The sequence below is a fragment of the Ailuropoda melanoleuca genome, chromosome 5 (genome assembly GCF_002007445.2).
Source record: "Ailuropoda melanoleuca isolate Jingjing chromosome 5, ASM200744v2, whole genome shotgun sequence".
In the NCBI taxonomy this organism is placed as follows: domain Eukaryota; kingdom Metazoa; phylum Chordata; class Mammalia; order Carnivora; family Ursidae; genus Ailuropoda; species Ailuropoda melanoleuca.
In genome coordinates, this window is record NC_048222.1 from 64268160 (window position 1) to 64290014 (window position 21855).

General features: G+C 56.0%; 2 protein-coding genes across 11 annotated transcripts; one reads left to right on the forward strand and one right to left on the reverse strand.

Annotated features, from left to right (window-relative positions):
• The first annotated feature begins 4368 nt into the window (after nt 1-4368).
• CCDC9B (coiled-coil domain containing 9B) lies at nt 4369-11234 on the forward strand. 10 transcript variants are annotated; one of them, XM_034661163.1, is made up of 11 exons: nt 4369-4633; nt 5448-5561; nt 5777-5942; nt 6502-6707; nt 6800-6925; nt 7550-7749; nt 8049-8107; nt 8901-8954; nt 9053-9152; nt 9735-9777; nt 9842-10189. In XM_034661163.1, exons 1-11 carry the CDS (start codon nt 4622-4624, stop codon nt 10043-10045), a joined length of 1284 nt encoding a protein of 427 aa, XP_034517054.1. In that variant the 5' UTR covers nt 4369-4621; the 3' UTR covers nt 10046-10189. The 10 variants fall into 10 exon arrangements, with proteins under 10 accessions (XP_034517054.1, XP_034517049.1, XP_034517046.1 ...); XM_034661155.1 differs by having other exon boundaries at nt 4384-4633; nt 9861-11234; XM_034661156.1 differs by having other exon boundaries at nt 4385-4633; nt 5374-5561; nt 9861-11234.
• A 7425-nt stretch (nt 11235-18659) lies between these two features.
• Nucleotides 18660-21491, reverse strand: INAFM2 (InaF motif containing 2). Its single transcript, XM_034661164.1, has one exon. It carries the CDS (start codon nt 21173-21175, stop codon nt 20819-20821), a length of 357 nt encoding a protein of 118 aa, XP_034517055.1. The 5' UTR covers nt 21176-21491; the 3' UTR covers nt 18660-20818.
• Between the last annotated feature and the right edge of the window lie 364 nt (nt 21492-21855).

The window sequence follows — 21855 nt, forward strand, 5'->3', positions numbered from 1 at the left end:
TAGGACCGCATTAATGTGGGTGAGCTCTTGACAGGGCAGCACTCAGCTCCCGGTTGTGGGCAGCTCTGGGCTGGGGGTGGGGGGCAGGGGTGGGTCCTGGGAAAACACGGTGGCGAAGAGGGCCCCAAACAAGGGAGACCCCAGGGGTTCAGTTCCACACTAGAGTTCATCCCTCACTGTTGGGGTGGAACCTGGAAAGCTCGTGATGTCCAAGCCTTGGGTGTGCCCTGGAAAGCAGAACAGAGGAACAGATCTCCAAACAGCCTTCCTTCTGCCTCCTGATGCCTCAAAGCACTTTAGTCCCACCCCGCTCTGGCATGCGTGCTCTTGGGAGAGGCAAGGCCCACACTGTCCCAGGTGGCTGGAGCCTGGCCAGGGCTTGTCCCTCCTGCCCTACCTCATGGACTCTGAGTCCTCCCCACCCAGGCGTAGGCCTGGCCTGGCCTGAGAGGCTTGCACCTAGACCTCGGGTCAGGAGGAGTCAGGACAGCAGTTTCTTGAGCGAGGCCTTGATGGGATTGGCTTTGCAGGAAAGAAAACCCAGGAGGCTTTAAGCCACCTTCTTGACCTTTCCCATTTGGAGGGTTGCCTGCCTATTTTCTGGGTGCTCATGTGATCCAGCCTTGCCCGTCCTCAATACTCATCCATGCACACAGAGCTGGGAAGGTGGCACTGGTGACCTCTAAGGTTCGGCCCCAGCCAGGAATGGTTCCTGGGCACTGGGATGTGAACCTGGAACTGGGCCCTCCTGTTCCCCTGCTGGAACAGACGCAGGTGAAGCACAGGGACTGCTTCCAGAGGCACCAGCACTAGCTGGCCAGAGATGGCAGCCAGAGCCTGGGACTTCAGAGGGAGCAGGCGGCGGGGGGGAGGGGGGCAGTTGGGGGGGGCAGGAACCTGGCCTTGCAGGCTTTGCGGACAGGAGTCACCATGAAGGGAGGCTCAGAGAGGGTGCTGGGGGGGTGCCTCAGGATCTCCCCCCCAGGTTATAGGTGGGCCTCAGCCTTCAGAGGGCTTCAGTGTATTTAGGTGCCAGCGGGCTGGCAGGAGGCAGCCTTTGGGGCCCCTCAAAGGCTGCTGCAGTGGTAGCTCTATCGTGCTTGCTGAGGCAAGAAGAGAACTATGTTGAACTCTGCTCTGGGGCACACATCGTTCCAGATATGGATATTACATGTTATTTCATTTCATCTGCCAATGACTTGGAGGAGTAGGTATACCTCATTTTGCAGATGAGGACCAGAGAGGTAAGGGACTTACCTGGAGTCACACAGCCAGTGAGCGTGAAGTTAATCTGGGCCCCCCCATCCCACTCTGCCTCATTTTAGGGCGAGGCTGAGGGAGGGCAAGGGCCAGAGTGCTCCAGTGTTAGTAATCAGCCACCAGCAGCCATTCCGGAAGCAGGGAGCGAGTCCCAGGAGTGGGGGCCTCTGTCAGGTCTGTGCTCCCAGTCTCGGTGTGTGGTCCAGAGAGTCCCTTCCTCCCTTGCAGGCCTCTCCCTCCTCTTTCCTCCTCCATGACGATCCCCAGACTTGCAGCCATCTTGTCCTCAGGACGAGCTCCCCGTGTATATACCACAGACCACAAGGTCCGTCCAAATATGGTCCGCTCCAGGCGTGGGGCTGCAGGCTGGGCTGGCAGGCCACCTGAGAGGGAAGAGATGTGACCAGGACCCATGCCGAGGTGCTGGGACAACGGCTCCGCTTCAGGGCAGAGAGGACAAGGGCACAGAGTGAAGTTGGTGTGGCAACAGTGTTTCGGGGGCAGCCTGGGGGTGGGAGGGCAGGAGAGCGCTTGCGGGATGGCAGGTGCCTTGGCTTCTAGTCTCATGTGTGACGCAAAAGGCTGTGCGCCCTGGGCGGACGGTGCTACCTCTCTGGGCCTCCTCATCAATAAAATAAGGCTTCTACAACTGTGTGGCTTCTCTAGCCTGGCAAAGTTGGGAGTTCTCTAGTCCGGGGATTAGAAAGACTCGAGGGAGAGGAGCTGGGGAGCAGGAGGAGAGAAGGAAAAGGGCACCCCCACCTCCTCAGGCTTTGTGACTCTGCTGTCCTCTGGTGGTGGAATGGAGTAACAGAGACATGGTCTCTCCCTACCTCCCCCCAGGCGAGAGTCCTTTCCCCGGGAGGGGCTTTCACTGCCTATGGCCTCACCCAGGGCTGCGTGTGTTCTGGGTGGAGAAAGGCAGTCAAAGCATATGCATAGGACACCCACGGGCCCGCACAGGACAGCACGGCTTATTCATGCACGTATTTGCTCTTCAAGCACTGAGGAAGGGTCTGTGGTTTATTTATTTTTTTATTTATTTTTAAAGATTTTATTTATTTATTTGAGAGAGAGAAAGAGAGCACAAGTAGGGGGATCAGCAGAAAGAGAGGGATAAGCAGACTCCCCACTGAGCAGGGAGGCCCGACATGGGGCTCGATCCCAAGACCCTGAGATCATGACCTGAGCGGAAGGCAGACGCTTAACCAACTGAGCCACCCAGGCGTCCCAGGGTCTGTAGTTTATAAGGGCACTGTGCCAGGCCCTGGGGATCTGGAGGCACTTGGCACACCATTTCTGCCCTCAGGGAGCCTCTGTCCAGTGGGGGAGCAGATAAACACACCTTGGACTCTGGAAAATACAGGAGAATGTAGCGGCTGCTCTGAGGTGTGACATGCTGTGTGACATTTGGGAAGGGCAGGCCAGCGACTTGGGGTCCTATCTGATCAACGGTTTGTCCTCGGCACGTGGGCCTGCAGCCTGATGGGCCCCGAGGTCTTTGTCACTGGGTTTGGAGAGTCTCTCCCTGCAGGCCCTTCCAGAAGAGCTGGGTCGCCCTCCCCATGGGACGGCTGGATTGCTACCCATACCTCCTGTTCCCTGGCTGCTGTCCCGCCCCAACTCTGGCTGGGAACAGAAGTGAGGGGCGCAGCTGACCCGGCCCCGCCCCTGTAGCCTCCTCTAGCTACCCTCCACTGCCCCAGGCCTGGTTTGCAAGCCTGGGTTCCAAAGATGATGGAGAACATTAGGTCTCAGCGGGGGCATCTCCCCACCCCAGGCTGGTGCTGGGCAGGCCTCCCAGTTCCAACAACATGGTGTGGGGCAGGTGGTGGGAAGCCGGGCTGGGCTGGAAGTCAGCAGCCTGTTTGAGGCAGTACACAGAGAGGGTGGGAGAAGGACAAAGAGAGAGATTGGCTCAGGGAGAGGAGCCTGGGTGCGTCACCATTGCTGGGAGTCTGACTCAGTGGGAACATCCGGCAGGAAAGGAAGAGAGAGTGTGGTGGCATTTCCAAGCAGGATGGGAACTCTGGGGCTGTGGAGACCGGGTGTGGGGTCAGGGGTACTGCATGAAGGCCTGGCCAGGAAAGAGGCTAACTGTGGTGGGGATGGGAGGGGGGCAGGAAGAGATGGTTCAAAGAGAACAGAGATTGAAACGCTGGCTGACTGGGCTGGTCTGGGAAGGAGAGAGAGAGCAGCGGGGCTTTCTGCTCTGGAGACAGAGCATGGAATTAGGGAAACTGAGGCCTGGTCAATCAGGGATGTGGGGGATGCAGGGACCTCTGACCTTCCCTTTAGGGCTTGGAGGTTGGGGCCCTCTAGCTATTGAAAGAGACCACAGGTACCCCTGATACAGAGACATCCCCCCCCCCCAGAACCGCAAGCCCCAGCTCCTGGAGGCTCCAAGAGTGGGCCTGCCAGGCAAACTGCTCCCCTGGACAGAAGAACCAGCCTCAGCTATACTGGGAAGATCTGGGGAGAGATTTTCCTGAGAAAGGCTGCTTCTTTTCTCGGGGTGAGAGAGGCTGAAAGGCCAGCCATGGAGAGCAAGGCCAGGAAGGGCCTGGAGCGAGGACCCTGAGTGGGGAAGGCTGTTGGCTGGCTCTGAGCTGCGGTGGCATGGGCCCTGCAGGAAGGCCCAGTTCCCCACACCAAGGGGAGACTGGAGCAGCTGAGCCTCCCCAAGTGGCTGTGCTTTAAAATACAGGGAAGACAATGTTCAACCTAAAAGAATGACTAATGGTGTTATTTCAGGTATGTAGCCATATTTGGTGGCCCAGGGGAGGTAAGCTTCTTGTCCCTTCAAATCACTTAAACCAGAGCTGATGAGGGCAGTAAGGGGAGGCTCATTTGAGGTGGGGGCCTTCAGACTAGGAGAGCTGATGGGCTCGTCTGCATCCCGCAGGCCTTTCTTTCCTAATGGGAGGGATGGAGGCTTAGGTTGGCTGCCTGTCCATCTGCAGGTAGGTCCGGGCTGGGGCTCTGCTGGGCCTAGGGCCTCTGAGAATTCAGGGCCTGGGGCAGCCAGGCCCCCTGTGTGTGCTCAACCCAACAGAGAGAGAGGTTCCTGCTTGTGTCTCTGGGGACGTGGGGCAGGACTGGGAGAGGTGCTGGGCAGGGCCAGCGCCCCGTCCTTGCCCTCTGAGAGTGGATGGGTGGGGGTGGCGGCGCGCATTCCTGGCTGGGAGCCCAGAGGAGTCTTTTGTAATCACAACATGATCTCGTGTGCTGAGCAGTGAAGCCGGCAGGGAGAGGCCAGCAGAGGCCCGGCTGCGGCTCTGGTGGCTCCGCGGCTCCGGCTTCCCTCCTGCTCTGGCTCCCCTGGGGCTGCTCTGGAATTCTCTCGGTGCCCACTGTTGCCATGCACTCAGCTGTGAGTGGCACCTCACCTTTGGCGGGGGGCTTCTTGGGGCTGGGAGGAGGCTGGGACGCCAGGCAGTCACACTCCGGGGGCAGCTGGGGACAGCTGGGCCTGGGAGGAAGAGGGCTGTGCCTAGGGCTGTAGGGGGCTGGGCAGGGGTGTTTGGCTACAGTGGAGACCCTGCGGCCAGACAGGGAGAGACCTGGGATCTCTGGGCAGAGGCCTGGCTTGCTTAGGGTGGCTCCCCAGCTGGGCCTGCCCCCGGAACTGGCTCTCTCCTGCCCCGACTGCCAGCAGCTCCAGGCCTGGAGAGGCTGGGCTTCTGGGAGCGGCTCTTTCCCACAGGCTGCGCACAAGCCTGGGGAGTGGGGCCCACGGCCTGGGAGCCCAGGACAGAGCCGAGGCCTCTCTTTACTGTGGTTCTGGGCCTGGGAGCCAAACAGCTCCCCCCCTCGACCTCCTGAATCCCCTGGCAACTTCCCAGTCACGGCGGGTTCCGCTGCCAGAGCCATTTATAACTCTCATTCCAGGCTCCGCTCAGCAGTGGAGCTCCCTGGAGAGCCCGGGGGAGGGGCAGCCCACTGCTGGGAGCTGCGGGCTTGGATATAAGGCCCTGACCTGAGCCCCTGAAAGGCAGACAGACAGGCACACAAGCCCAGTAGGGTGGGGACTTGAGGCCTTCTGCGTGCCATCTCCCCTTGTGAGCCTAGCTCTGGGGATGGCTCCATTCATGGTAAGAATATGCTTCTCAGGTGAACGTGAAAGTTAGGGGCCTGACAAGGGATGGGCCCAGCAGTCAGGAGCTTGGGCCCCCTGCCCTCTGCAGGGGTCTCACGGAGCTGAGTCCCCCATGAGCAGGCAGGAAGAGAAGGATGCCGAGCTGGATCGGAGGATAGTTGCCCTTCGAAAGAAGAACCAGGCCTTACTACGCAGGTACCAGGTGAGTGGGCCGTGATGGGGGGCCAGGAGGACCAGCTGGGTTGGTACTCCCTGTCTGACCCACAGACCCCTGCCCGGTGGTCTGGCCTGAAGGCGCTAGGCCTGGGGCCAGAGTCACGGTGGTGTGGTCCATCTCAGAAACTCTGTGAGGATCTCGGGGACGCTGTGATGCGGTGCCTCTGCCCCCTGGTGTCCCACTGGTGTCTCTCTGTGTAGGCCTGTCTGTGTGCATCTGGGGGGCCATGGCCTGTGCTGACCCCAGGCCCTCCCGCAGGAGATCCAGGAAGACCGGCGGCAGGCGGAGCAGGGGGGCATGGCCGTGACCACAGCGGAATTCCTCCGACCCGATGGCCTCACTGTCACTATCAGCCAGGTTCCCGGCGTAAGCCCCGCAGGGACAGAGGGTGGGGTGGAGAGAAGGTGGAGGCCCAGCCCAAGTCGGGGAAGAACAATGCTCCTGCTCCGTTTCCTCGCTGCCAGTTGTGGGGTTTACCCTTCAGTTCCCGGCCTGAGGCAGCCCAGCCCACTGTGGTCCCTCTGACCCCAAAGGGCCACAGCTAAAAGGCCACCAAATAGAACCCTCCTCACACCCTTTTCTAGATGAATGTGCAAGTTAGGGGCCCTGTGGCCCTGCAGCTATGCTCCAAATCACAGGCCACTCCTAAACCCCCAACCCTAGAGGGACAGAGAAGGGGGGCTGCATGCCGGGAGCAGTGTCTAAGGGACAAAGCCCCATTGTCTGAGCGCTCTGGATTTCCCAGCTCAGAGAGGACAGGCTGCTGTGGCATCTTGAGCCCTGGGGTGGCCCTGGCCCGGTCCTTGGATAACCTCATGCCGCTGGCATGTGAATGCCCCATGGAGTCGGCTCCTCTGTGGGCATTCCAGGGAGAGCCAGGGCTGGAACCCGGCCTGGGGCACCTCCCACAGGACTCCGTCCACAGCTCCTGCTCAGTGCTGGCCATGTGGTCTGAGGGCATGGCGTCTCATTCTTCAGGAGAAGCGGGTAGTCTGCCGGAACTGGGCAAGGTCCCTCAGACCTGGAGCAGCCAGTGGGATGCTTGAGGATGAGGACGTGGAGGCCCACACTGGTACTTTCTGCTTGGGGGAGCGGGTGGAGCTGGCTGTGACCATGGAAAACAAAGCTGAGGTGAGCAGGGTGGGTGGGGGAAGCCCAGGTACGAGGCTGGCAGCCTCCTCTTACCAGGCTGTGCCGCACTGCCCATCCTCGCCTCCCCCCAGGCCAAGCGGATCGTAAGCGAGAAGCCCACCAGAGCAAGGAACCAGGGGGCAGAAGGGTCACGTGGAAGGGGCTTGGGACGGACCCCCTCCACGCAGATGGCCACCAGCTCGGATTCTGCACGGAAAGTACATCTTCAAGAGGGGATGGGGATATGAAAGTGGCAGTCATCATCTGGGGGAGGCAGAGAAGCTGAGTCACTTATGTCCCCTATCTCTGGGGACATGGCCCAGGCAGCACCAGCAAGAATTCCCACCCCTTCTTCCTTTCTCTGGCCAGTCTCCGCATTGGGTGGAGACCCTCTGACAGGGTATGTCAGAAGTCAGCCCCTTACCCTAACTGGATCTCTGATGGCAGGCATGTGGGGGCTTGGGGTGGGCCATGTGCCAGGTGTGACCTCTAGGTGGCAGCAGCCCCTAGTCCTGGCTCTTGCTCACCGCCGCCGGCTGCCTCTCCACTCTGGGCCTGTCTGCACACCCTGCAACAACCCAGTGGATAGGCACCATTATTAGTCCCATTCTACAGAGGAGGAAATAATACACAGAGACGTTAAGTAACTTGCCCAAAAGACACAGCTAACAAGCGGATGGAAATAGTATCTTTAGCAAATGAACATGTTGGAGATGGAATGGATCTCATTTTTAGATGGGGACTTCAAAACCTTGAGGGAAGGGGTTGGTAAGATTCAGATTTCCACTCCAAGTCAGGCTTCCTGCTTTTATCCCATGGTGCTGAGTGTCTTCTCCTTGCAGGGTGTGCGGGAGCCCCAGAGTCCAGGCCTGGTCCCAGGCCCAGTTCCCCGCCGGCCAGTGGGGGGACCCTTGGAGGTGGGCTGGGACTATGCCCAGTGGAAGCAGGAGCGGGAACAGATCGACCTGGCCCGTGTGGCCAGGCATAGAGATGCACAGGGTGACTGGCGCCGCCCATGGGACCTGGACAAGGCCAAGCCCACGTGGGTGGCTGGGCTGGGCAGCTCATTGGACTGACATGCTTGTGGGGCTTGGGGGTAGGACTAACTGTGGATGCTTCTGGGAGGGCTGGTGGGACCCTTTCCAGGGTGGTTAAGGGTCTGCCTGGGCCTCTCTGGTGGGGCCTTTGGCTCAGGGTGGGCTTGGGGTCCCCTGATTTCTTGGGCCCACTGTCATCCTGTTGCCGTCAGCTCTGGGGTTGGGGCCGGGGGAGGCAGTGGCCGCATGGGTCTTGCTGTAGCTTGTGTCCACCCCACAGAAGCCTGGCTTTCTGGCTCCACAGGCTACAGGACTCCAGCAAGCCTCGGGAAGAGGGCCCGGCCAGGGTGGGCGGCGCCAGGGGTGAGCCAATACCCACCTCACCCCCTTCCCCTCCTTGGCTTTTATCACAAACCCCCCAACCCCCCGGCTTCCTCTCCTTTCTCTGCCTCTTGGTGCGTCACTTATTTTTGGAGCTGGAAGGAGACATGGAAGAGCATCTTACTTCCTCTCCCTCACTATCAGAGCAGGGCACCTTTCCACCCTCCAAACCCACATCCTCTACCCTGGGTTCTGACCCCAGAAGGTCTGGGGAAGAGGCTACAAGAAGTCTGCGCTGCGATCCTTTTGAAGTTGGTCCCTCATGGGTGAAATCTCTAGTTTCCTTGCCCCTGGCCTGTTGTAGGAACAGAGCTTTTAGAATGGATAGTTCCTTTATTTTTTTTTTTTAAGATTTTATCTATTTATGTGTGTGAGAGAGAGAGAACGAACAGTGGAGAGGGGCAGAGGAAAAGGGAGAAGCAGGCTCCCTGCTGAGCAAGGAGCCCGATGTGGGACTTGAGTCTAGGACTGCAGGATCATGACCCGAGTCGAAGGCAGACGTTCAACTGACTGAGCTAGAATGGCAAGCCTGCTTATTTTACACACGAGGAAGCTGGGGCTGGAGAAACTCAGCCAGCTACCTAGCCAGGAATGGCAAAGGGAGCACAGGGACCCAGCTCTCTTGATCCCCAGACCAGGGATCTTTTTGGGAGTCAGAAAACCCACACCTGGACCAAGAGAAAGACTGACAGCTTCCCGGTCCTGGAAGACTGGCGTTAACTGCTTTGGATCCTTTATCACCCCACTCTTTCTCTATTTCTTTTGCCTCATTTAGGTCCCAGGAGCCACCGGAAGTCACAGCCCCCACCACTGTCCCTTGATGCTAAAGGTGAGTTAGGAGAGAAGAAGCAGAGTCGCATGCCCTGGTAAAGGAGCTGGGCTGCCATGGCCCTCTTCTCTCCTTTATTTGTGGACCATCTCTTACAGGTGGTACGACTTGGGGTGGGCCCCCCAGCAGACCCTCAGCGGTGTCTGCCACACGAAGCAAAGCCCGGGGGACAGAGAGGCTGACCGGCAGGGCCCGCAGGTAACAGATGGCAGGGGGCAAAATCAGGGGACGCATCTGGGCTTCTTGATTTCCTGGATCTCCCTTGCCCCTGGGAGGTCAGGTCCAGCACTGTTCCAGGTCCCTGTTCTGGCCCTTGGGGCTGCTGCCTTCCGCCTGACAGCTGCCTAGCGGCAGGTTAATGAGGTTCGGGGAGAGGCCGGTAGCAAAGGCAGCAGCCGCAAGAGCCTGGTGCCCAGGGAGGCCGGCAGTAATTACAGCAGTTGCCTTCCCCCTGGGAAGCCGGGCGTGCCTTTCCCAGGCGGTGCAGGCAGGAACACGTCCAGAGTCCCCATGGAACTCGAGGTACTGCAGGCTTGGCCATAAACAGCAGCTGGGGACCTGGGATGGTGCTAAAGTGGGTGGTGTTCAGAGGAAATGGCTGGATGGGGAACAAGGTCAGGCTGGAAGGGAAGCATCCTGGAGCCTCGTTCTGGCTCTGATGTTCCTTTGAGACCCTTGGGCTCTGGCTGCTTCCTGGGAACATGGGCCACTGGCTACAGAGCGACAGACGTGAAGGGGGGTGGGTCGGAGTAGGGCCTGCCACATGCTGTGTTTCTACAGGTGGGAAACCAAGGAAGTCAAAGAGGAGCTGGAGAACCAGGAGGTGGGTGCTTGGGAATAGGATGTGGTGGGCTAAGGACGTGAGCTCTGAATCTTCCAGCCAGCAGGGCCCCTCTCTTGTTTCAGGGAAGCCACAGTACCAGAAAGACTCGGAGCGAGGAGGAACATTCACAGAAGCAGAGCAGGATGGGGCTGGGCCGACCTGCAAGTGCCCCAGCAACCTGCCCAGCCCCAGGATCCCCAGGGGGGCCGAAAAGGGAGTCAGGAGCGTCCATAGCCAGTCCAGTCCCTGGCTCGCCACAGAACACTGACTTGGTTCCCCTTGACCTTTCTCTAGGAGGGGCCAGTAGCCCTGGGTCCGGGGAGAGTGTGTGTGTACTCACTCCAAGGCCCGGGGCTCAGGAGAACCCTGTGTCCTCACCAGATGGTTCTGAGCAGCTCCTGGGGTGGAATGACCCCCAGGCTGAGCTGGAAGCACAGACTTGTTCGGAGCCACAAGGAGGCGCAGGGCCCTCAGAGCCCAGAGAAGACAAGTCTGGCAAGGCTGGGGCCCAGCAGGGCTTGGCACCACGAAGCAGGCCCCCCAGAGGAATGGGCCAAAGGGCAAGGGGCACAGGAGGTGTGAGAAGCAGGACAGGAGGGCCTGGCCCTGCAGGAAGATGCTGAGCAAAGCTCCTGGGAGCATGGGGGCCAGGCTGGGGAGAGCAGGAGGGAAGAATGAAGTCAGCACTCTTGTCTCTTGTGTGTGATGGATGCTGGTGGCTTGTGGCAGTCTGGCTGAGCAGCTGGGCAAACTCTCCAGCGGGGTGACATTGTGAGGGCAAGGAGCCATCCTTCCTTGCCCCTCATGGGCACAGCCTATGCATAGGTGTGTTTTTACCTGCAGATAAATCTCCTGGTGTATTCCTATGCCAGGTCTCTAAGGCTGTTGAGCCCTGTCCTGGGTCTGTCACCATCCAGGCCACCAGCTTCCCTGCCCTGGCAAGAATGCGAGGCTTGGGAGCGCTCGGCACCTGGCTCTCCTGGCCTCTGTCACCACCAAGGCCTGGCTTCTCTTTCCAGCTGCGGCTTTGACTCCTCCAGTGCAAGGAGCCTCAGTAGCTGGCAGGACCAGTCCAGGCCTGGGGCCCTTCCCCTGCCTCTGCCTTGCACCCAGGTGACTCACAGCCCCAAACTCACAGGATGGCCAAACCAGGGGAAATCTTGGCCATCAACTGGCAGCCTCTGGCCCTTCTGGAAGAGGAGGCTGAGGCTCGAAGAAAGGGAGGCCACAGCAGGTAGGGACAGCTGGGGACAGAAGAGCAGAGCTCAGGTTTCCTCCGCAAAAGAGAGGGTTCATGGAAAGGCCTCCTCTCTGAAATGGTCTGGGGTTGGGTGGGGAGAGGACAGCCTTCTTCTCCCACAGTAGGATGGGAGAGCTCATCAGCAGGGATCCCCTCCCCCCCACACAGGTCAGACATCAAGTATACCATCAAGACAGCATGGGGGATGGTGGGGGAGGTGNGGTGGGGGAGGTGGGGGGGAGTGGGGGGCAGGAGGCAGCCCAGGGCCATTTCCTGCCATCTCCTACTTCCTCTTCCCCACCACCTCCCCTGCACCATGGGCATGTGCCGAAGCAAGGACTCAGACAAGGGGCAGAGAAAGTGACTCTGCCACAGTAAAACTTCGGGACTAGTCTCTGTTCCCGCCCCTCCCCTGGGGCCCACGGCTGGTGAATTATTCAGACTCCACACAAGCTGTGGCTTCCTCTCAATTCAACAAACATTTCCTGAGCACCCACTAGCAGCAGTGCAGCCAGTGGGCGATGGTGACTCTGCCAGCAGGAGGGAGGGGGAGTCAGTCACCCAGCAGATCCAAGCTGCACAGCGGGAACCATGCTTGACTGAGAGCCTTGACGGGAGCTGGCGATGGCGGTAGGAGCCCAAAGAGAAGCACCTCACCTCTGCTCGATAGGGCAGGTGCCCCTTCCTCTCTCACCACACTGGGCTCTCCCCATGTGGCCCTCTCCGCTCCCTTCCTCTTTGGCCCCACAGTGGCTCTTCCTCTCAACTGAGGGCCCTGGGCCTCACCAGCCTCTCTGGCTTCTCTGGGGAGTGTCTCGATCATCCCAAAGGTGCTCCCCTGTCAAAGGGAGGGCTAAACTGTGGGCTCACAGCTGGGGCTTCCTCACTGGCTCCATCTCCACCCTCCACCCCCTCTACTCAGGAAGCATGGGGAGGGGGTGTCTTTTCAGCAGATCAGAGTGCTTCTCGCATATTCAGGTGCAGAGTGACACAGAGTCTAATTCAGTAGGTCTGTGGTGGGCCTGGAGATGTGCGTTTCTAATAGGCCCCTGATGATACCTGTGCTGCTGGCTCCTGGACCGCAGGTTGAGTAGTAAGGGTTTGGACTAGAATATATGGAGGGCTAGGGGCAGACAGACTCTAGACTCTGAGGACTCATTGCTGGCTATATCGGGGACCCGGCGAGGGCTGCCCCTGCCAGGTGGGACTTCCTGGCTTCAGAGTTGGGTGAGAAGCTGAGGCACCTGGGAAGAGGCTCAAGAGGCTAGTGAGTGAGTGCTGCCAACTTCCTGGAGTGGGGAGTGAGGAAGATGGTTGGGAATGGGATGAGGTGAAGGGGTGGAAGAGGTTGGTGTGGGGTTGATTAGAGGAATTTTGACAAGGCTTGGGAATATTCATATGCACGTGGGAAGAAGACCCCTGTGAGACATGAATAGGTAAAGGTGAATAACTCTAAGCTCAAGTTTTCCTCTTGCCCTCCAGTCATACATAAATGCGTTTGGAGCATGACCCTGGACTTGACCCATGATTCCCAAAGGATGGAGCTGGGAAAGAGCAGATTCAGGCAGAGTCCTCGAATTCAGATGTCTCCAAAAATAATCATGATCAAGAACTTGAATTCTAAGATTCACAAACTGCTCCCCAACCCCCCCCCCCAGTGCTACCAACTGTACAGATGGGCCTTCATTAGAGAGTATATGCCAAGGTATGTTTGACTATGGGATGGGGATATAGCATTCGGGCAGAACTCTGGTTCAGCCCTCACAAGAGGACCTAAGCAGGAGAGAAAGGTGGGTTATGAAGTGCTATGGAGAAATAGGGCTTCTCTCCTCAAGGGTAACATCCAAAAGGATGTTAGGAGAAAGGATGTCCTGGGAGTCACTAGGGGTTGGAGAGACTGGCCCAGGACATCTTCCCTGTAGGAAGACTGCAACGCCAGGCAAGTATCACTGAGCTTTTCTCAAAAAAGGGGGAGCCCTTCTTCAGAATAAGGGAACCAGCAGCTCCGGTGGCCACCCTCCTCCCCTCAGAGGGAACGAGCTATGGAGCAGGAGGGAAGCATGGACACCCCTCCACAAACCTCAGGGTCATGGAAGCCTGGCTGTAGCAATTCCTGGCTCCTTTGCTTAAAGGCCTGGCTGGGAGACTTTCTCTTAGATGCCTTCCTCCTCCCCAACCAACTGACAAGACTCTCTTCAAAGATGGGAAGTTCTTCATGAGACAGAGCTCTCAGGAACCCAGGCACAGAGCTGGAGGAATGGAGAAGGAAGCTGCCCATAGGGGAGTGGGGAGATGACAGCTTGACTTAGGGCCTCATAACAAGGACGGTGGAAGGGGCAGACGATAGCTCTGTCCTGAGCCCCTATCACGTGGGCAGAAGGGAGCAGCAGAGCAGATTGCAAGGGAGGGATGTTTTTGGAGGACTGGCAGCATGGTAGAGTGGAACAAACATGGGCCTTGGAATTCAACAGACTGAATCTTAACCTAGGTCTGTCATCTGCTAGCCGGGTGACCTTGATCAAGTTTAACCTCCAAATCCTCAGTTTTCTTATCTGCAAAATGGGGCCATTAACAACCTTGAGGGGTTGTCAAGAAAATTAAAGATAAGAGTAATGCAAAACATGCCTGGCCCACTAAGTAGGCACTCTATGAACAGCTGCCTGGCACTCAAATGTGTTGAATAAATGAAGTAGCTATTCGGTTTGATCTCCGTCTACTTTGTTTTCGATTTTCTCCTTTACCTCCTCTTTCAGCGTCATTTTCACTGGGGTCAGTACACCTCAGGGAAATGAGGGTTGGTTTGTCAAGTTTACCCAGCCTTCCAGGGCAGTGAGCTTCCTTTATCCACCTGGGGGAGACGACTGGAATTAAGAGCCTCACAAAGTGACCCTGCTCTTACTGGGGTTTTTTTTGCCCTCAGCATTTCCCTTAACTCCACATACCAACTTTCATAACTCAGCATTTCCTCTTTTCCTCCATTAACAGCAATGGCAATCTCGTGGACTCCCACCACACTCTTCGCTCACTATTTTCCCCAGAATCAAAACTCCCTTGTGGCATTTGCTCTATGCCTCCCAGAGTTAGGGTTTTTTTTCGCCCAAAGGAGCAAGCAGCATGACTGTATTTTCTTATGGTCAAGGGACAGGTAACTGGGGATCCCCAGCTATCTAACAAGGCCCTAGTTTGGAGGGTTTGACCACCAGTCATCTCCGGCCCCAACCCTGGCCTCAGGGACGGGAATAACAGGAAAAGATGGTACTAGCCACCCCCCACCCCCAGAAAAACCCCACGAAGGAAATGGCTAAAATCCCCATGGCTGTCTATCTCTTCTTATTTTGGGTACTAGGTCGGGAAGGGGGGGTCAAGGGAACAGGAGACACTAAAGATGCCACTTTACTCTGCCTCTCCAGTCACTTATCAGTATCCACAGACCCCAGGAAGCAGCTCTTTCTGAGTGAGGCCTGCCCCGGGGTGACCACAAGCTCAGCGAGGGGAGCCCCCGAGGCTGGGAAGGCAGGGAGAGGAGCTGCAGAAGGCGCAGACCGAGGCTGCTTTCTCTCAAGCCTGCCGGCCTGCGTCACACCCTCTCATGAAGCATCCACTTGACGCCGGAGAAGTGAAACAGCACAGACCTGGCACCAGAAAGAGCAAATGTGGCACGCACTGCTCCTTTTAAGGACTGACTGGAGGAGCAGCAGGCCCCCGGGGCAGGAGGTGAGGCCAACACAGCAGTACCTTTGTGGGAGGGGAAGGAGGACTCTTTCAGGCCTGTCCCTTCTTAACGAGCTCTCCAGGGCAAGTTCTCCTGGCACCTTCAAAAATAACTAATAACGCAGGCTTTTTCCCTTTCTCTTACAAACTCTGGGGATACGGTGTTTCCTTTCTCCCCAGCAGGGCAGCTGGCTTCAACCAAGAAGAAAGGTCAAAAGTCACCTTGTAGCCATCTGTCAAAACATTAATACCTAAACCCTAAGTTACAAAATCAGAGGGAAAGTCTGGGCCAGTGGTTTTCAGATTTTAGTGTCAGAATCACCTGGAAGGCTAGTTAAAACACAAAGTTGGGCTTCATCCTCTGAAGCTCTCATTCAGTTGGTCTGGGAGGGGGCCTAAGACATGGCAGTTCTACCAAGTTCCCAGGTGATGCTGACGTGGGTGGTCTGGGGACGGGGTATTTAATGTCTACTACCTGCCCCTTCATGTCTCTTTCCAGGCATCATTTAGCCCAAAGGGACAGACATTTGAAACTATATTACCTCCTAGGTATACATGGTACTTTTAGTCCCCAGATCTCTAAGCCCTGTCACATCGATTCCCTTCAGTTGCTCTCACGGATTCCCATTGGGTTAGGAGGAAAAAGTGGGGCCAAGGCCCTAACCAGTGTCTGCAAGTTTCCTATTTCCCAGGTCAGGGTCCCTTCCGAGAGCACACAGCCTTCCCCCCGCCACCCCCAGGTCCTCGTGATGCCGTGAGCTGGCCACACACATAGAGCTGACCGCCGTGATATAATCCTGCCCAGACTACCAGCGGGGAGCTGAGGTGGCCTCCAGGTCACAAGCTGGACAGAGACCTCCACTCATGACTCTGAACATGGAGGTAGCAGAGAGAGGTAGACTTAAAAGGAATGACTTAGTAATCAATTTGAACTGCTTTTCTGGAGAAGTCGGTCTGGGGACTTTTGAGGCCCACTCGGCACACTGTAGGCACTGAACAGTTGGATTAATGGTAGTGGCTCGTGGAAAATATTCTAAGGGAAGTTAGAACCATATTGCTGTTTAACTGATAAGCTACTATAAAAGCAGATTCTTGAAAGAAACAGGGCAGTAACAAAGGTAGATTCTTGTTGGCATGACTGTAAATTTCTTGAGGGCGAGAATTGTGTGGGAATTTTCTGGTTCCTTAGAGTAGCTTAACAAATGTTTATACGATACATGGAAACTGTCTGGCCCAGGTGCTCCTTACTGACCAGGTGGCTCAGGCACACAGTGTAGGACTTGGAGCCATGGCTTTCTCTGCACTGATGGAGAGGCTGGTAGAGTCTAGGTGTGTGATTAAGGGGGAAAAATTGTTTTTGTGTTTCTTAAATTAGCTATTGGAGGGAACAAAGAGTCTAACATAGGTTTTCTGGCAGCAGAAACCCACAAGCTATGTCAACAAGTAAAACAGATGTGACCAAAAACTGTCCATAAAGCAGGTATTTTTATAGCTCAGCATTGGGCCACAGGGCCAGGACAGAGGGGACAATGAACGGGCCACATGTTCTATGTTGCCTCCATCAGGCACCGCGTGGACTTCCAGTGCAAAGAACAGGCAGGCCAGGCCCAAGTCCTTCACCTCGGAAATAAAGAGACTGTGGGCAGAACAGCTGGTGCAGCTGTGGTCTGCGGGGTTCTCTTTAGCCATCTGCTCCCCTGAACCAGACTGTGGGCTGTGGATGTGGGGACACAAGTGGATTATGACGGCGACACCACACTGATACTGAACACGGAGGCTCATCATCTAGCACAATTATCAACCAGATGACCAACCACCTCTCAACACCCACTACTACGTGCCAGGCACTGAGATTAGTGCTGGTCCCGCGAAGTGAGCAAAGCTCTTGTGGTCCCTGCCTCCACTGAGGGAGACGAAAAACAAAACAAAACTATACAGCTGTGGCCCTTTTGTTATTGCACTGCAATTCCAGAAATACCTCCATTCTCTGCAGACAGGAAGGGGAGGACAATTATTACCCCTTCTAAATAGCTGTGGTAGCCCTAAAGCTTGGGACCTGACCTTTCGGTTCCCCTTAAAGAAACATGTAGAAACAAGCAGATGCTCTCCACTCAGCATTTCAAAACAGGATATAAATACTCAACTGAGGAACACAGTATCTTAGAATTCCCTAGTGAAAACGGAAAACCAAGGTAGACAGAAAAGCTTCCCAAGCTGTGGTCTCATACTGTGCAGAAATCTAGAGCTGTTAGGAAGACAAGTATTTCTTGTGCTTAAAACTTCAGAGAAACACTTCTCTGCACCTCAGCATCATGGGGGAAAGAAAGGATTCCAACACAAACTCAGTCTAAACAGCTTAGCAAACTCCTGATCCTTCACCCTCCAAAACTTCACTTTCAAGAGAAGATGATCTCCTCCAAACTCAGGCTGCCAGGGAGTGAATGCACACAGGAACTTCTGATAGAAGTAAACACCTAGAGGGGCGCCTGGGTGGCGCGGTCATTAAGCGTCTGCCTTCAGCTCAGGGCGTGATCCTGGCGTTATGGGATCGAGCCCCACATCAGGCTCCTCTGCTGGGAGCCTGCTTCTTCCTCTCCCACTCCCCCTGCTTGAGTTCCTTCTCTCGCTGGCTGTCTCTATCTCTGTTAAATAAATAAATAAAATCTTAAAAAAAAAGGAAGTAAACACCTAGAAATGATCCTGGTAGACCAGGGGCAAAGCAGTTAAAGGAAAGTAATCCCCCTCTGCAGAGACCTCTCCTTCCCGACGGACAAACGGACAATTTTTCAGCTCATTTCGAACCCGTGAAAATAAAGCTGCTCCGACCACGGCTCCCCACCAACCTGGGCCTGTTCTGAGGGGCCGGTAGTGCCCTTCTCAGCGGCCAGAAGACTCTTGCTGCACACACTGCCGTATGTGTCCAGCGTGTGAAGCCGTGTGCAACTGCAAAAGCCACATGTCACCATCTACACAAATGGGGGGGGCCGACAAGAACCCTGGAAACTCTTTTACTTCCCTTCTTCTCTGCCTTACCAAACCCTCTCACAGAAAGCCATTGTGTAGGCTGAAGAGGGAAATAAAAGAAGGGCGGCCTTTTTCCAGGCTCCCCTGCAGACTACAAGGTGATGTAAAAGCACAGAAGCTACCCCCCAACAGCTCTGCAGAAGTGCAGGCCTCAGGGGGCCCCACTGACACTGGCTTCTCACTCTGCTTTGTACTGGGCAGCATTGTCTAATAATGAGCTCAGCTCAACTGTGAGCCATGTATTTTGCAGCATAACTAATCCCTCATATTTTGCTGTTCACCCACATGTCTTTTATTGTTTGCTTTAGGGGGAGGAAAAGCCTCACCTTTGAAGCAACCTACACCTCCTCTCAGCCATTTGGCTCTCTCACCCGCTCGCCTGTAGACAGAGCTCTGACCAACCACTGCAGGTACAGCAGAGCATCTCTCCAGTGTTAGCGCTTCTTGAACTGTCCAGGGGCCGATGGTTTACCGGCGAGAACAGTAATGCTGTTAGGTGGCTCATCCTCACCTCAGCTCTCGGCCAGCTCCATGTTTGTAAATTTTTTTTGCGGTAATAATTCTTAATATGTATACTCACTGGTCCCTTAGCTTCCCAGCTAGACATCTGCCCAGAGTCCTTTAAGAGCAGAACCTTTTAAAGGTTTTTAAAGGTTGGTAAAAGTGGCTGAGCTAGACATCACCGCTCATCTGACCTCATGACTGCTTCCCGACTAAGAGGCAGTCCTGCCGCCCTTCACTAATCAGTTCTGTCTAAGCCATCGGGCACAGCAAACCTCAGGGCAACTGCTTTTTCTTCCTACACCTATTCATCAACATCCATCCACCACCTCTCAGACCATCTCTTCTTCCAACCTCTACTCCTTCCCCAAGGAGTACAAAAAAGAAATGGTCAACTTACACAGGCTTATGGAGAGTTCTTAGAATGTATTTTTGTTCACCTGAAAAATAAAACTTTTAAAAAATATACAGGACTTTTTGAGGACAGGTATATCTTAAATGGCTGAATTATAAATAATGTCTCTGGTCATGTTCACAGCTAGAGCTGGAGCTAATGTCCCAATTCCAGTGAAGGCTTTAGAGTCAGGAGGCCAGCAGCTGGACCTATGAGTGGTCTCTCTGGACTCTGATCCATCCGAAAGTGGATTCAACAGTCCAGAATGCAGGGACGGGGACAGGGGACTGGATTCCCAGATGTCCTCCTGCAAGTTCAAAGGATTCTTGGAATAAGAGATCAATTTACAAATTATTAAAATATAGGACTAAAAATTCACACAATAAATATAAATTACAGGCTATTATTGAAGTTATAAAGTGGCATTTTATGTTTCTTCCCCACCCCCAGGCCCCCACCAAAAATTTAAAAAGGCCTCAAAGGCTTCCTAATGACCAAAGTCACATCAGCTGCTCAGAAATCTCCTTCGGGCAAGACACCTTGGGGGTGCTACCAGCCTGCTCCTAGGCTATGACAGCTCATAGAACAGAACATGGCTTTAAGCAAGACTTGTTGTCCTGTAAACTTGGATCAGAGCTAACTAAAGTGTAGGCCAGAAAACTGGAGACAAAACTGTTTTAGGACTCAGGTGGATAAGTTTTTGTCTTTTTTTTTTTTAAGTTCCTAATTTCCCAAAAAGGAAACACTAAGGGGTTTGATATCTTGTCACTACCCACACTCAAATGCCTAAAAGCAAGTGGCAGAAGGAAATGGAAGCCAAATTGAGGATGTATAATTCTTGCTGTCCCAGAACTATACAGATGTCACTTCCCTTGGTGTTTCTCATTTCCATCAAAGTATAGGACATATAAGTAGGGTTTATCAGGAAACGTAAAGACAAACCAATGTAATTTTCCCACGGCTGGTCTATTAACTGGCTATCAAAGCACAATCCTGAGCTTGAAGCCCACCTTTAGCCCTTCTGGTTCTGTAATACAACTCGAAACCAGAAAACGTGCTCAGAGCTCTGGTTTCACAACAGATTTCACCCTAATAGCAGGGCTACACTGTCACTACAGACTCAGGAAAGAGGGAAGGCAAGGGTGATTACTGGAACAAGACAAGATCTGGAGGAGCAGAAAATAAAATAAAAACACTTGTGAGCCACTCTACTTACAAAAGCCTGCTCTTCCTAAGAGAACTCTGTGAGGAGAAGGCCAAGGATTGAAGCACAGAGGCATTGCTCTTTCCCTTCCTTCTTCCCTGGCCCATATCCAGATACTTAGGGCCACAACAGGAAGCCTCATCCGTGGGGGCACTAGGGTGGGAAGAGATGGGGATTAGTTCGTTCTCCACCCTCCCTAAACTGCTTCTACTTCTCCTAAGGTTTTCCACTGTCCTTTCAAGTCTAAGGATGATTATACTCTTTGGGGTCATAAACCTATCTTTCTGAAATAGGGGGAATAGAGTGGGTGGTGAAAAAAACAGTGTTTGTGCCCTTATGGCTAGCTGCACTTTGGGGGCCAGCAAATAGCCCTTGCACGACCCCATCAGTGGGTAGCTACCCAGGGTTGTGGGAGGATACGTATAGTTCTGTGTAATTATAGCTTCTAGTGCATATGTCAACAACTATATACAGGGATCTATAAATTAAATGCATCTGTGGCCACTGCAACTAGGTTGACGTACCTGAGCTCCACTACTTTTGGTGCCCTCCTTGCGAGAGCTTCATCTTATTAAAGAGCCCCTATAGCTCCCTCCTTCCCCTGAGTCTTGGAGGAAAGCCCGAGTCACTCCTGCACAGAGGATACACAAGAGCTAGCGGCGAAAAAGGGTTCGGAGCTGGGATCTCCCCACCCCTTCCCCCATTCCCTTTATGGCTCAGGGCCCTGGCGCAGCACGGTCCTGGGAAGACCAACCCCGAGCCCCCGGCGAATCGTGGTCCCTTGGCTGAAGATCGGGCTGCAGGCCACCCGCTCCCGGGGCGAGCTGGCGATCGTTGCGGGGAAGGGAGGGCGTTCACTCCCGTGGGGGTCACTCTTGCGGGCTCCCCGCCCCGTCCTGCTGCAAAGTCCTGCCTCCGGGCTTAGGAAGGGGAGAATGGTTCCCGGCCGACCCTGGCGCGGAGGGGTTCAACGACTCCCCGGCGCCGCCGCCGCTTCCTCCTCGTCCTCCTCCGGCCCCTGCGGCCGCTCTAGCGGCCCGGCCAGGGGACTGTCGGCAGAGGGCTCGGGAGGCATGGGCCGCGCCGCCTGCAGCGGGGGAGCGTCTCGCGGTGCCTCGCGGCGGGACGACCCCGTGGCATTGGGCCGCTCCGCCGCCCCCGAAGTCCCGGACGGGCCGGTGGCGTTGGAGCCGCCGGGGGGCGGGCCGGCGGCTCCCCCCGAGGTCCCGGCGCCCACCGGCTGCCAGATGAGGCTGTAGTAGACGGCGAGCCCCGCCGCCGCCACAGCCACAGCCGCCACAGCCGCCCGGCTCCGCGTCCCCATCCGCTGCTGCCGCCGCCTGCCCGGCCGCCGGCCGCCCGGTCTCCAGTGGTCGCGCGGACGGCGCGCTCGGCTCCAGCAAGGCTCCCCCACCTCGCGCGCCGGCAACAGGGGGCGGGGGGAGCTCTGCTGGGGGCTGCCTCTTAAAAGGGCGACGCCGGGGTCCGGAAGTGCCGCGCGGGGAGGCGGGCTTCTGTCGGGCGCCGCGAGCCCCGCCGGGACGCCCCGTTAGGAGAGAGTTAAAGGAGGCTGGTTCTTAAAAGGGCAACGGCGCCGCAGCCCTGCGCGGGCTGGCGCGGCGAGGATGGGAGCCCCGGGCGCTTCTTTAAAAGGGGAACGGCGCCGTTTGGGGCGGAGTGCGGAACTGGGAAGGGGGCGGGGAGGGGCGGTCTGAGCAAGGAGCTGTCAACTCTGGCGCCTCAACCCTCCGCTCCAGACTGTCCGAAGTGACAGGTGGAACAGCAGCAACGGCTGCGCCCCCCAGGCCTCAGTATACCCTCAAAAGTGGGGGTAATAACACGCTCGTGCTCTCGGCTCGCGCCCCGCTCCACGTATCTTCGGAGCGGGTCTCCTGGACCGCTTCACTCCTAGTGGGCCTGGCCCACATCCTGCACAGGCAGCTAAGGAGCCTGGAACACTCACTATGGTCACAGCTGGTCGAGCTCCCCTCCCCCCGCCGCCCC

Excerpts from the sequence above, each read along its gene's own strand:
- CCDC9B (XM_034661155.1), top strand. Across the intron at positions 6,708-6,799 it reads CCATGGAAAACAAAGCTGAG|GCCAAGCGGATCGTAAGCGA; the intron begins GTGAGCAGGGTG and ends GCCTCCCCCCAG. Across the intron at positions 8,108-8,900 it reads CAGGGTGGGCGGCGCCAGGG|GTCCCAGGAGCCACCGGAAG; the intron begins GTGAGCCAATAC and ends TGCCTCATTTAG.
- INAFM2 (XM_034661164.1), bottom strand. The coding sequence starts at position 21,175 with ATGGGGACGCGGAGCCGGGCGGCTGTGGCGGCTGTGGCTGTGGCGGCG.